Source organism: Doryrhamphus excisus, chromosome 11 (genome assembly GCF_030265055.1).
Source record: "Doryrhamphus excisus isolate RoL2022-K1 chromosome 11, RoL_Dexc_1.0, whole genome shotgun sequence".
NCBI lineage: Eukaryota > Metazoa > Chordata > Actinopteri > Syngnathiformes > Syngnathidae > Doryrhamphus > Doryrhamphus excisus.
In genome coordinates, this window is record NC_080476.1 from 16,315,302 (window position 1) to 16,330,445 (window position 15,144).

The 15,144-nt window shown below is 39.3% G+C and overlaps 1 protein-coding gene across 3 annotated transcripts in view; it reads right to left on the minus strand.

Moving 5' to 3' along the window:
- Positions 1-10,536, minus strand: part of LOC131137773 (glucocorticoid receptor-like) — a 63,252-nt gene extending 52,716 nt beyond the window's left edge. For 2 of the 3 annotated variants that reach the window (XM_058086032.1, XM_058086030.1), the window contains exons 1-2: positions 10,048-10,536; positions 5,161-6,263 (exon numbers count right to left, since the gene is read on the minus strand). In XM_058086032.1, coding sequence (XP_057942015.1) covers positions 5,161-6,254 — 1,094 coding nt within the window. In that variant the 5' untranslated portion in view covers positions 6,255-6,263; positions 10,048-10,536. Of the gene's footprint in view, positions 1-5,160; positions 6,264-8,138; positions 8,172-10,047 lie in introns of all 3 variants that reach the window. The other variant, XM_058086031.1, reaches the window with a different exon arrangement.
- Between the last annotated feature and the right edge of the window lie 4,608 nt (positions 10,537-15,144).

Genomic DNA, 15,144 nt, shown 5'->3' on the forward strand with positions numbered 1-15,144 from the left:
ACATTGCTCTGCCAGTCTTTACACCACAGACACTCCACAGTAGCCACATTTTTACATCACCACTTTTTCTCTTTCCGAATGACCTTTCGGGAAACAATGGTATCCATGGAAAGGAATATTCCAATCTCTTGTCTACATGCGCCGTGAAAATCAACCAGAATAATCAATGGGTCATGCGCAGTAAAACGTAAACATCAACATCACGTTGATACCGACTTTTTTCCGAAGTTTTTCTTTCATTTGTTGGAATAACTCCGTATTGTCAGTTTTTCGTTTGTCCAGTCTTGAAATTTAGTTTGAATCAAAAACAAACTTTGCTTAGTCCAATGCCGATTCACTGGCCTCCATTTTTAAAAGTGAAGAACGTCTGGATCTGCGTGTTACGTCATATCTGAACACACTGAACGCACCCGGGATCAATTTAAACAGGAAAAGATCAAATTCAATCTTGCTAATATTTTATAATTAAACTTGGGACATGTTTTATATAGATATATATTTTCTTTTTTAATAAAACTGCACTTGTGAATAAAGTATAGAAGGGTTTAGATTCTGTTTCATAGATGGCGCTAATGCATACTGGATGGCACCAATACTGATGATTTGATGCTCTGCTACTAGTATTTAATTGAGTTGTTTGGGTGGCAGCCATTGTTTACAAATGTTACAATGTTGTAACTTTCTCTCTTTGGCCCAATGAAGTGAAATGTTGGAGTGTGGATTAGATGACATAATATGTACATTTACTGTAGCCTGGGTGGAGCCTGCACACACAAGCCTTTAGGCCACCAGTCTGAAATCCAAAATAGTGTAAGCTGTGTGTAAATAGGTGTTAAGAAAAATATAATGACCTGTAATTGTGTCTCTTAATTGTGGGAGCTGAGGTTTTTAACCCCCACCCCCCACCCCCCAGCCATGTCTGAGCTCTGTCAACGCAAACTGAACATAAAATATAAAATACAATCTTGGCTGCTGAAAAGAACAGAGTTCCAGTTCCATGTGCACAGCCTTTTTTTTAACAACAATACCAAATTTGGACACACTTAAGTTGCAACAATCACTTTAGCCATGCATGAATTGTAATGTAGCGTGCAGAATACAGTTCCAGTTTTTTTCAGAGGAATGAGGCGAAAGAGCAAATTGCAAAAAAGACCTTTGAAACATTGAATGCTTGTCAGTGGAGAAGCTCTCATAGCAATACGTCCAACACCGGGGAAAGCTATTAAGTGGGTGAGAGAGGAGACGCCCTGCAATGGTAACCAGGCAATCACAAGGTACATGCTGCATATATCAAGGGTGTCCAAAATGCGGCACACTGTAGAAAAACAAACAAAAAAAAATATATATATATATATATATAGAAAAATGGAAAAAAAAAAGTTTCCACATTTTGCCTGGCTCTGTATGTATGTATATTTTTATGTAATATTTTACATATTTTTATGCAATATTTTATGTTGTAGTGGTAGGGTTACCGGGACATAATTCACCCCGGAACAATCGATAGGGGAGGGGTTGCCACCCGGAGGGGTGGGCGCAAGGGACGGGGGTTTTTCGCTTCCTGTTGTGGTTGAGAGACGGGGCTTTCATGTCTTACGTAGCAAAGAGTGCGAGCTAATGTTTGCAAGAAAATTAAAGTTTTCTCCCAAATTCGAAACTCAATGTAATATTTTTATGTAATATATGTATGTATTTTTATGTATATTTTTATGTAGTATATACACACATGCATATATATATATATATATATACACACATACATATACATACATATGTATACACATATACATACATATATTATATACACACACACACATATATATATACACATATATACACATATACATACATATATTATATACATGTATATATATACACACACACACATATACACACACACATACATACATATATATATATATATACATATACATATATATATACATAAATATTTCAACAATCAAGCACACGTCTAACACAGGAAATTAGTATCAATGTTATTTTTCAAGGAGAAAATAACTGTTGTGGTAATCATGATAACAATATAACAACAAACATGTAAAAGCCATCACTCTAACGGATGCCTCTTTTTTTTCCCCACTCAGGAACAAAAGCAGATATTAACTTTACTAACATGCCATTTCAACAGCAACGCCCACAGAGGTGTGGAAACAGTCTTACCAAATATTATGTTATGTGGAGATGGCGCCTTTAACTTGCAATTCCAGTACACTTTGACAAATATCACTGCACAATGTAAGAATACTATTTGTAGATGTACGGCGGTGCTATGAGGCTCACCGTTTATAAAACATACGCTTGAATGCAGAAGCAAACTTTATTTCATACTAACTGCAGCAAAAGGAGAGCAAAGCTTTCAAGGGGCGCATAAGGCGAGTAGAAAAGGGACAGTGGAGAGACACACCAAAATATATATCACCACAGGTGGCCCCCACAGCGTCTCTGTACACATATACTGTAGATCCACAGCTAGAGGATGTACATTTAACTCATGTTAGGCCTTTTATTGCATTCCCTATTTGCGTTTAAAAACACCCCATGGGACTCCGGGAACTAGTGGGAGTTTCAAGATACAGACGTAACAATCAAGTCGCTTGTTCTCTTCAAGCATGAAATGCAACTAAGGAGACATTGAATGACAGCGGCAAACAGGAATGCGCTAGGGCAGGGGTCTCAAACATGTGGCCCTATGTGGACACTAGTTTGAGGCTCCCGCCTTGATAAGAAAGTTTAATGTCAGTGCGGCCCGCGCAAGTTTGATATGGATGCTGTATGGTATCATGTACCCAGAAAAAATTATTACGTTTGATTCATGTTCATGTTAAAGGTTAAATAACTGTTAATAGTTATCCTCCCTATCCGTGTGGAAGTGGTAAGTTTTTGGCTATTTAAGTTGAAAGGAAATAACTTGAAGGCTACCGTTTAGGTCGCTAGCTCTCTAGTTTGCGAGTTAGCCTGTGTCTCGAGACCCTGCAGTTGCGCAATATGTTGTAAATAAAAAAAGAGTATAAATGTGACTATAGTCGTGTTTTGTCATGTCTACAGGGCTCTAATAATGCTTTGTTCATTTTAATCTGAAAAAAATAATTTGTCTACCCACCAACTATATGTGGTTTCTTATGTTTTTATTATTTGGGGTTTTATTATTATTAATATATTTATTTATTACTGATTGATTGATTTTCTTCATTCTTGATTTGTTTATTTTTCATCTTATTTTGTGTAGAAAAATAAAAATTAAGATATTTGAGAACAGTGGAATGTTTTATCAGAGCTTTTATTGTAGAAAATTGGAACCAAACACATTTATTGTTTTTAATAAATGTGTTTTTTTTTTTTTGGGGGGGGGAAACCTGATGCGGCCCAGTTTCACCCAGACCCTAGCTCCAGTGGCCCCCAAATAAATTGAGTTTGAGACCCCTGCACTAGTGGGAAGATAAGAACCCAGACCTCTGCTTATGATCCACTTGTTTACAAAGTGAGCTGAACAGAAACACCTTCACATCTGACCCTTTCGTAAGAGCTCATAAAAGTAAAATATAAATTTCCCTTCCTTCAAAACTTCACTTGTTCCGGAAAGTCAAGCATTCTCCATGTGCTGCAAGAAAAGCCACTTTCCCACAGGACTCTACACTATAAAACAACCAAGCGGCCACTTCCTGTGTGGTGACACATTCCCATTGTACTGTAGCGTGACTGTCAAATTCAGAAACCAAATTCATAGTGGTTTGATTCGGGCTGCAACTAACGTTCTATTAATAGAGTTATTGGCGAGGCCGTACACAGACCTAATCAATATAAACCAATTACAAACAGTTATGGTTTGGTCCACAACATACCAGAGAGGAAGCAAAAATTTATTCTATTTTCACAGATGATGAAGAAAATGAAACAATATTCACATTTGAGAGATTGAAATTTATATACGTTATGTATATATATGTCGAGTGTTACATATATATATGTATATATATGTTACATATATATATTTAGAATTTGGAATTTGGATCAGATCTGGATTAAAGTCGGTTCAGATGCAAGGAAAAATTGAAAAATCTGAACCTGTTCAATTGGATTTTCTATGATAAAAATTAAAATTCCTTTTAGATGTGGAATGTGGATCAGATCTGGATTAAAGTCGGTTCAGATGCAAGGAAAAATTGAAAAATCTGAACCTGTTCAATTGGATTTTCTATGATAAAAATTAAAATTCCTTTTAGACGTGGAATGTGGATCAGATCGAGATTAAATTTGGTTTTGGGCTGTGTTTAAAAAATGGATTTAAAATTCAAATGGATCTGATACAGATTCTGTTTTTCACAATTTAAATTTTCTGACAGAAAATCCAATAACCCAGATGTGGAATCTGTATTTAAACATCAACTGAGATCAATCAATCAGATTCTTACATCTAATTTTAGGAAATTTTCAGTTGGGTCTGAAAGTAGATTTGATCTAGGTTTGAGTCAAATCGAAAAGAACGACAAAAATCCAGCAAACAGATTCCCGGTCCAGCTCACCAAAGACAAAGCCGGTTCTGAAACCAACAGCAATAGAGCGACTTCAAATATACAAATATTCAAACTTTTGACTGGTGCTCCATCACTGTCCATATTTGTTTTCATATTTGTGATTCAAAACCAAATTTGATCCAGATCAAATTCTACAGTCAACACATTTTTAAATGTATTACGGAAAACCTCATTTATTGTTATGTTTGCATTTCTGTCATATTTTCACCCAATTAGTCAGAAACCAAATTCATTAAAAACACACAACGAAATCATTAAAAACACTGAACATGTTCAACAGGTTCAGATTTTTTCAATTTTTCCTTGCATCTGAACCGACTTTAATCCAGATCTGATCCAAATTTAAATTTTAACTTTAATTTAACCCAGATGTGATTCGGAATCTGTATTTAAACATCAACTGAGATCAATCAATCAGATTCTTACACATAATTTTAGGAAATTTTCAGTTGGGTCTGAAAGTAGATTTGATCTAGGTTTGAGTCGAATTGAAAAGAGCAACAAAAATCCAGCAAAACAGATTCCCGGTCAAGCTCACCAAAGACAAAGCCGGTTCTGAAACCAACAGCAATACAGCGACTTCAAATATACGAAAAATGTTACCTACCCTGAGAAGCTGAGAGGGTACGAGGTCAAAGCAGTCGTGGTGGAGAGTCCGTCATTGGCCCTCGGAACCACCTGGACCTTGCCATACCCATCCCCTCGCATCCAGCTCTCTCCGACCGGGGTTGGGTTTGAGTACATGCCAAAGGGCTTTCGGTCTATGATGCTGGGGGTCGGGTTGGTTCTGTAGCAGTAGTCAGGAATCGAGTCCATGGACGAGGACAACGGGGCCTCGGTGTGGAGTGACCCCATGCTGCCTTGGAGACACTGAGACTGGCAGAAGGGAAGCCGTTCCTGCTTCTCCGACTTGACCGCACCGGGATTGTGTACGAATGCGTTGTCTTGATGTTCTTCCTTGATGACGACGCTGGACAGAAGTGATGGTTGATGGTGAAGCTGTAGAAGGTGATGTTGCTGGTGAGGATGGTGGAGGACGGCGTGCTGTTGTTGCTGGCTTGCGTCGTTCGAGTCTTGACAGCTCCTGCCGTTATTCACGGGCGGTTTTGTTACTTTTGGTAAACCTCCGATGGGTCCGCCGACGATGCTGCTATCGTGCAGGATGTTATCCAAGTGAGCTACTTCCGAACCCAAATCAAACTCGCCGATCTCCGGCAGGGATCCGGAAAGGTCCAGGTCTTTCCAAAGTTCGCTCTCCTCAATCAGGCGAGTCCCTGTCAATTCACAGGAAGTAGCACCTGCGTGTCCGCCGCAGGGACCCAATTCTTTATCCAATGAGAAGTCGCCTTCCTGTTTGATGTGCTGGGGGAAAAGGTCTGGCAGTGGGAGGACAGACGTGGACGTGTTGTCCAGTTCTGCAATATTCTGATTCAGGAGCGCCAAGTCATCCTCGATGTTGAACACACCGATATCCTGTTTCTCGAGTCTGATCATTTTACCCGGTTTCATATCAGACCCTTCGCACATGACCTGCGGATGGGAGTCAAAAAGACTTCCTAGCTCCACCTGGTCTTTGGCTCCACCCCGTCCATGTGGGGCTATGGCAGGGGTCACGTTACCCCCATCTCCGCATACTCCAGACTCTGCAAATGACAGGCGGCCGTCTGGATTACCATTGCAATTCGGTCCACCCCGATCCATTTTGTTATTCTTCGAGGGTTGATTCCCGGCACATGGAAAGAAAGAGGATATGACATTAGTCGGGATGAAGTGGAAAATTCGAGCTGCATTGTGTCTTCAAAAGCAACCGAGGCAAAATGGAGTTCAAAAACACTTAATATGGGGTGGCACGGTGGTCGAGTGGTTAGCGCGCAAACCTCACAGCAAGGAGACCACGGTTCAATTCCACTCTCAGCCATCTCTGTGTGGAGTTAGCATGTTCTCCCCGTGCATGCGTGGGTTTTCTCCGGGTACTCCGGTTTCCTCCCACATTCCAAAAACATGCTAGGTTAATTGGCGACTCCAAATTGTCCATAGGTATGAATGTGAGTGTGAATGGTTGTTTGTCTATATGTGGCCTGTGAGGCAAAATGGAGTGTACTATTTGGATTCAACCAGGCCAAGTGCTGAACTCATCATCTCGCCATCGACATGACATCCTACACCCGATATACAGCGTTTAGCAAATTATTCAAATTAACACACTGGCTAGCAAAGTTAGCACATCGGGACCAGACTGTCTTTCAGTTTGCTGATTAGGTTTCTTAGTGTTCTTTATTTATTTATTTTTGTTAAAAAACACATAATATGGGGCGAGTGGTTAGCGCGCAGACCTCACAGCAAGGAGACCAGGGTTCAATTCCACACTCGGCCATCTCTGTGTGGAGTTTGCATGTTCTCCCCCGTGCATGCGTGGGTTTTCTCCGGGTATTTCGGTTTCCTCCCACATTCCAAAAACATGCTAGGTTAATTAGCGACACCAAATTGTCCATAGGTATGAATGTGAGTGTGAATGGTTGTTTGTCTATATGTGCCCTGTGATTGGCTGGCCACCAGTCCAGGGTGTACAAGACAGCTGGGATAGGCTCAAGCAACCCCCCGCGACCCTTGTGAGGATAAGCGGTTAAAAAATGGATGTATAGATGTCGGGTTTGTTCGCATTTAAAAGACATAGATTCCGATTTTTGGAGGCGGTCAGATGGAGTCCAAAAGGCATCCCCTCAGGTGGTCTTGGCCTGCCTGTTTGATCCAGTCCTGGATTAAGGTCTGTGTTTTTTTACATGTAACCAATGTAACCATATTGGCAGAGCAAACAGATTTCGTTGTAACCGGATCAAAAATGACAAGTGTGAACACACCCCACATCTGGAGATGTCAGAAGTGACTACAACAAAGATGCATTACTTCTTATCTTAGCTTCTTATCTACCTATCATTGACGAAACATCAACAGCATCAAACAGGCAATTTCCTCTCTTTAAGAACGCCCACAAATGCTCACAAATGACACACACACACACACACATCACTCTGACCTGAATTAAACAAAGACAGACGTTGACGACTGCAGGACATAAATAAGTGTAATTGTCTGCTAATGTTATTTCTGCCTTTGAAGTGAGTTTCTGTGCTAAAACACGTCCACCGCGTTCTCCTGTCAATGCAAATTAACCCCCACACGGGCCCTCGGGGCCACACACTGTCTTCACTCGCAAGAAAGTGCAAAATGAGACCAACAAAAAGCCCATAAGATACAACCATAGCCAGAGGGCACCTGCTTTGTAGGAGGGCAAATATTTGCATGCAATTGTACCTTAAGGGCCTGTCACATGTGGGACTTTTGGAACTATAAGAACAGCCGTTTGTTGCACTGATACTGCTGTTGTTGTTATGATGCTCAAATGAGCCAAACTTGAGAAAAACTCATGTTTCATAATAATAAAAAAAAATGTATAGGACACTTCATACACAATCAGGAACAAAAAACTCTGAATTATTTTATCATATAGTTAGGATTGGCTTAATTAACTACCGGACATAAGGGGTGAAGATATTAATTAGAACAGGGGTCTCAAATTCAATTTACCTGGGGGCCACTGGAGCTAGGGTCTGGTTGAGACTGGGCCGCATCAGGTTTTCCAAAAAAAAAAAACGCATTTATTAAAAACAGAAAAATGAATAAACTTTGCTTTGGTTCCAATTTTCTACAAGAAAAGCTCTGATAAAACATTCCACTGTTCTCAAATATCTTACTTTTTATTTTTCTACACAAAATAAGAACAAGAATAAAGAAAATCAATCAATCAGTAATAAATAAATATAATAATAATAATAATAATAAAACAGCAAATAATTAAAAATTAAGAAACCACATATAGTTGGTGGGTAAACAAATTATTTTTTTCAGATTAAAATGAACAAAGCATTATTAGAGCCCTGTAGACATGACAAAACACGACTATAGTCACATTTATACTCTTTTTATTTACAACATATTGCGCAACTGCAGGGTCTTGAGACACACGCTAACTCGCAAACTAGAGAGCTAGCGACCTAAACGGTAGCCTTCAAGTTATTTCCTTTAAACTTAAATAGCCAAAAACTTACCACTTCCACACGGATAGGGAGGATAACTATTAACAGTTATTTAACCTTTAACATGAACATTAATCAAACGTAATAATTTTTTCTGGGTACATGATACCATACAGCATCCATATCAAACTTGCGCGGGCCGCACTAACATTAAACTTTCATATCAAAGCGGGGGCCTCAAAGTAGTGTCCTGCGGGCCACATATGGCCCGCGGGCCGCATCTTTGAGACCCCTGAATTAGAAAGTGTATAATATTTAATAAAATGAATAATAAGAATATATTTTTGAAAAAGAATGTTACTTTTTCCACTTTACCACTACATTGAAAACAGTTCCAAATGTTTAATTTCCTAAAATTTGGACATTTCTAATTTGTAATCATGTCTACTATTTGTAATAACAACAAATAGAATATTATATATTAATATAATATATTATTACAATTATTCATGTGTCTTATTTGTAAAAATATAAACACATTTTGGTTGGCTTTATCATTTTTTGTACATATTCTAAACATGAGAATTGTATTTATCCTATTTATCATTATAATACATATATTTAATATAATTCATACTAAACTAATCAATGTACATTTAATCATATATACATAATGCATAATGGAAACAGCTGTCAGTGTGATCCAATGCAGCTCTACACCAATGTAAATGACATTTACAGTATTTTTGGGTTGTGATGGTGTACCTAATGATGTACAATTTACATTTCATTTCATTAAATATATCAAATCAAGCAATATTACACAAAAAATAGAATTTTCATCAACAATAATGCAAAAACAGTAGAGTAAAGACATTGGAAAACATGAAGTTCCTAATATTTCCACCTCTTTTATGTGGTTTATTACTAAGGCAACCAAAATATGCTTTCAGTATGATGCACTTCTAGGCCACTGGAAACTACAAAAACAAACAATATTTGTATAATATTTCCTTATGACGTTCTCTATCAAAACTCTGCATTATTATCTTTGTTTTGTTTTGTTTTTTTATTCAGTGTAGCAATGCGAGTATAAGTAAGTTGTGAGCACTCATGCACTGCACTTAACGTACTTAATGCAAGACACCTCCTCTCAAGACATGCATTCGTGCACTTTGAAACGCAAAAAAAAAGCATGTCACAGATTGGAATGTTTTAAGATGGAAACGTCGTGTTTTCCAAGCTTTTTTTTTGCATTTTTTCCTAAAAGAGAGCGCGACATTAGTGCAACCTGTTGGCTGCCTGGATTAACTGCACTTTATCGCCCTTTTCTTGACAAGGATGCTATTGCTTTTTAACTCCCAAACAACACACAAATAGGTCATTTCCAGGCTTCCTCAGATGTGTATAACAATCAGCGCCATTACAAAGTGAATGCATTAATAGAAAGTGAATCTTACCTGTTGTTTTAGAAGAAGATGCCACCTTTGTCGTTTAAGTCATCTCCAGTCAAAATGAGTCACAAACACAAAGTCCAGACAGATTTAAAAAAAAAAATAAAAAAAAAACATACCGTCCAGTTGACGACACCACAATGTTTCTCCTATGCTCGAATAAATAATCCGACTGAGAGCTAACTATTTAGCAACTAAAGTAAACAATGTCGACGGAGGAGGAGGAAGCAGATCCGAGTCGAAGCCTCCCGTGTCTCGCCTGCTCCACTTTCCCCCACTCAAGAGGTGTAAATCATTAAAGGAAACGCGCGTATAAAAACACTCACAGAAAAGTACTCGTTTATATGCTAGTGTGAATTTTAAAAAACTGTCGACGGATTCTTCGTTTGAATAAATGTCGCCAATGCGTCATGCAAGCTGGAGGCATTAAAGTTATATAAGGGCGACGACCAGCTCGGCAGCACTATGCTGCAAACTCCGCCAAGCTGGGCGGACAGTTAGTTTAGTAGTGTCAAGGTCCTGGAGGAATATATAAGCACTTCCGTTTAGTGCTTTTCAAAGCAAAAGCAACCACCGGAAGTGTTTCAACTCTGCGCGGCTTGCCGGTATTTTTAAAAATACAGCGTTCCTTATTGGTACACTTTCAAAACATACAACATAACTAATTAAGCGTAAAGTTGCAGTCGATGAGTTTTAACGTTTTTTTTCTTTCTTTTTTTCGTCGTTCAACAGGTTTCCTGTGAGAGTCGGTGTACAATATTAACTTGACGCATCCGTCTAATTTGACACTTGCGGGTGAACGCCCCTTCTTGCCTTGCTGCTGAGGAATCTGTCAAAACGTGTCTTCCTCGTCGTCCACTGTGGAATCCGCTGTAGCCCACTCCTTCGAGCTTTGAAAAACACTTAATAAACTATCAAAAAAAACTCTCTCTTTCTTTTTTTTCTTTATATAGCTTGTGGGGTCACTGTGCTTACAAAAGAAGACCACAAAGTAGCGTGAAATTAAGTGATTAGAATCGGCTGTTCCTGTTTCCTGTGATTTTAAAAGGAAACACGTGGATTTAACCCACGCCAGAAATGATCATATTCATGACCATACGCCAAGGACTGCCAGCATAACTTTGGGATTGAAGAATAGAGTTTTACTCCAGTACTGTACTGTACTGTACTACACTATCCATCCATTTTCCTCCGCTTATCCGGGTCCGGGTCGCAGGGGGCAGCAGTCTTAGTAGGGAAGCCCAGACTTTCCGGTCCCCGGCCACCTCCTCCAGCTCCACCGGGAGGACATAGTCCCTCCAGCGTGTCCTAGGTCTGCCCCGGGGGCCTTTTCCTGGCTGGGCATGCCCATAACACCTCACCAGGGAGGCATCCGGACTAGATGCCCGAGCCACCTCAACTGACTCCTCTACTCTGAGCCCCTCCCGGATGGCTGAGTCCGGCTACCCTACGGAGGAAACTCAACCAGATTTGCCCGCCGAAGACCAGGTCGCCTACGCACCCGCCCTTGACCTGACCGCCACCCAACACCCAATGCACCGGACCCTTATGCTTGCCCCCGTAGGTGGTGGGTATACGAGGGGGGAGATCCCGTGTGGCTTCTTCGGGCTGGGCCCGGCCGGGCTCCACGGGTGAAGGCCCGACCACCAGGCGCTCGCCTGCAAGCCCCTCCCCCCGGGCCTGGCTCCAGGGTGAGGCCCCGGTACCCCACATCCGGGCGAGGTACCTATCCCAGCTATCTTCGGACGAGAGGCGGGGTACACCCTGGACTGGTGGCCAGCCAATCACAGGGCACATATAGACAAACAACCATTCACACTCACATTCATACCTATGGACAATTTGGAGCCGCTAATTAACCTAGCATGTTTTTGGAATGTGGGAGGAAACCGGAGTACCCGGAGAAAACCCACGCATGCACGGGGGAGAACATGCAAATTCCACACAGAGATTGCCGAGGGTGGAATTGAACCCTGGTCTCCTAGCTGTGAGGTCTGCGCGCTAACCACTCGAGTATCTCATATTTCAGCAAGAAGTCGCCATTATTGTCTCAACAACTGGCTTACACAAGTGAGTAGCAAGACAATTGTGTCTTGTGTTGTAGTAGCCTCACGGTCCGGGGCTGCATGAGTGCTACCCGCACTGGGGAGCTGCGGTTCAAAGAGGGAAAGATGAATTCCAAGATGTACTATGACATCTCGGCTTCGATTCTGCTGGTCTGTATATGACCCAAGCACCATTCATTTGCCCACATCTGAGCTAGCAATAGCGAGAAGAAGATGGAGGAAAAGAACAGGCATGGAGAGGAGAGCGGGGGGGGAGTTGGCGGTGGTCTTGGACAGGGTTGTTGGGTATGTGGACCTCCATGCGAGTCATTCGATTAGAGGGAGCATAGAGTATGTGGCGTGCATGTAGATGTCTCATTAAAAAGGTAAGCGTAGCTGGAGAGGAGCCGGAGCTCCCCAAGGGCCCGAGAAAAAAAACCCACCACGTTGTTCTCAAAACATCGCAGGGAACACGGTGAGGGCGATGATAGCCAGGGATGGTCCTATTTACCACTAAGGCACAGGACGGCATGGACGGATTACATACAGTACATATGTTATGGTGTGCTTGCGTAACACTGCATCACTCTGTTTGTCATGAATATATAATCATCTAGTTACATTAGGTACCTATATACCCAAATATCAACTATAATTATTATCATGTGGCTTAAATCCAGGCATATATATTTTGTTTAAAACAAAGCTATTCCATATTCTGGTCTTTTTTAAATCTCTAACCAACCCCATTGTTTGTTCTAGCCAATCAAAAGCCAGAAGAAAGCTATTAACGGAAAATACACATTACTCTCAAAACAATACAGCCATAATGTGAAAAGCTCTAATCTTATAAGAGTGTAAAAAAAAAACAAGTTGTAATTGAAAAAAAAGTTGTAATTTCACACGAATAAAGTTATAATATTTCAGGAATAATGCTGTAATATTTTAGGAAAAAAACAAGTAACAGTTGAAGAATGATGTTGTAACTTCACAATAATAAAGTTGTAATTTTACACGAATAAAGTTATAATATTTCAGGAATAAAGCTGTAATTTAACAAGAAGAATGCTGTAATATTTTAGGTAAAAAAGAAGTAACACTTGAAGAATGACGTTGTAACTTCACAATAATAAAGTTGTAATTTTACACGAATAAAGCTGTAATTTAACAAGAAGAATGCTGTAATATTTTAGGGAAAAAAAGAAGTAACAGTTGAAGAATGACGTTGTAACTTCACAATAATAAAGTTGTAATTTTACAAGAATGGAGTAGTAATATTACAAGCATAAAGTTGTCAAATTTGAATAAAAAAAAAAGTTGGGATGTTTCAAAAATTCATAAATTGACAAAAATTGGAATAATAATTTGGAATAAAGTTGTAATATTAAAAAATGTCATGTCATAAATAAAGTTGTAATTTTGCAAGAATGACATTGTAATATTTTAAGAAAAAGCTGGAATTTACATGAAAAAAAAAGCCACAAAATCATCCATACATTTTCTATACCGCTTATCCTCACAAGGGTCGCGGGTATGCTGGAGCCTATCCCAGCTGTCTTGGGGCGAGAGGCGGGGTACACCCTGGACTGGTGGCCAGCCAATCACAGGGCACATATAGACAAACAACCATTCACACTCACATTCATACCTATGGACAATTTGGAGTCGCTAATTTATCTAGCAAGTTTTTTTTTGGAATGTGGGAGGAAACCGGAGTACCCGGAGAAAACCCACGCATGCACGAGGAGAACATGCAAACTCCACACAGAGATTTGAACCCAGGTCTTTCCGATCTCATGAGTGTGTGCCCAACATGCTAATGAATCGTCCACCGGGCCCACGTCAGTTTCAGTTTTGAGAAAAATATTGGAGTTTTTATTGGAATTTGGAATTAATTATTTTTTGTATTAATATTGAATTTAATTTTAATGTAATTTTTAATTATTATATTTAATATTCATTAATTAAATATTTTTTATTTATTATATATATATTTTAAATATATTAAGATATATATATATATATATATATATATATATATATATATATATATATATATATATAAGAAGATATAATAATAATATATATATAATCTATTATTTATTTATATTATATATATATTTAATTATTATTAATATATTAATTATTAAATTAATTTGGAATTGGAATTAAAATTAAATTGGAATTAAAATGAAAATAAAGAATAAAGTACTAATTGATACTGGAAAAGCTGAAGAAGTTGAAAAAGTTTGTAATTTTAGGAAAGAAAATTCTACCTCTTTATTCTAACTTTATTGATGCTATTTTATATTGAACCAATGACAAAACCCCAGCAAAGCAAGACAGTCATGACTTGCATGTGTGCGCCATAGAAATCGAAAAAACACGAAGCTAACCTTTAAAATTAACCGACCGCACTGACCTTTGGATTCAATGGCCGACAGAGACATCTGATCTATTAGCGGCCAATGGGGGTTTTAGAGGACATTAGCCTCACAAACACGGATAAATAAAAGTCAAGTCGTTCCACCTGCAATTTGGATTGCTCAAATGCTGTATTTTGCTGGTGGTTTTAGTGATTTTATTATACTTTTATCATTCAAAAATGTATTGTCTATAATGTCATGCCAATCAACATCACATATTTTAATCGCAAATCTTAAATGTACGTTTTGTTTCATTTTTGTGTCCCCTGTCAAACTATGTGTTGTATATGTTGCTGTGCACTGTGCAGTCCAAATCATGACAATACAAAGTTAACTTTGTTAGCATGTTGGCCACACAGTCAGGATATCGGGAAGACCTGGGTTCGATTCCCCGTTTGGGCATCTCAGTGTGCCATTCTCCTTTTTGTTTTCATTCATTCATTCATTCGTTCATTTTCTACCGCTTTTCCTCACGAGGGTCGTGCGGGGGTGCTGGAGCCTATCCCAGCTGTCTTTGGGCGAGAGGTGGGGTACACCCTGGACTGGTCGCCATGCAATAAACCGTGCAATAACTCGTTTGTGGCTTGATCAACATGTACACAGCTCTACATAATGTATATAACTTTTAGATT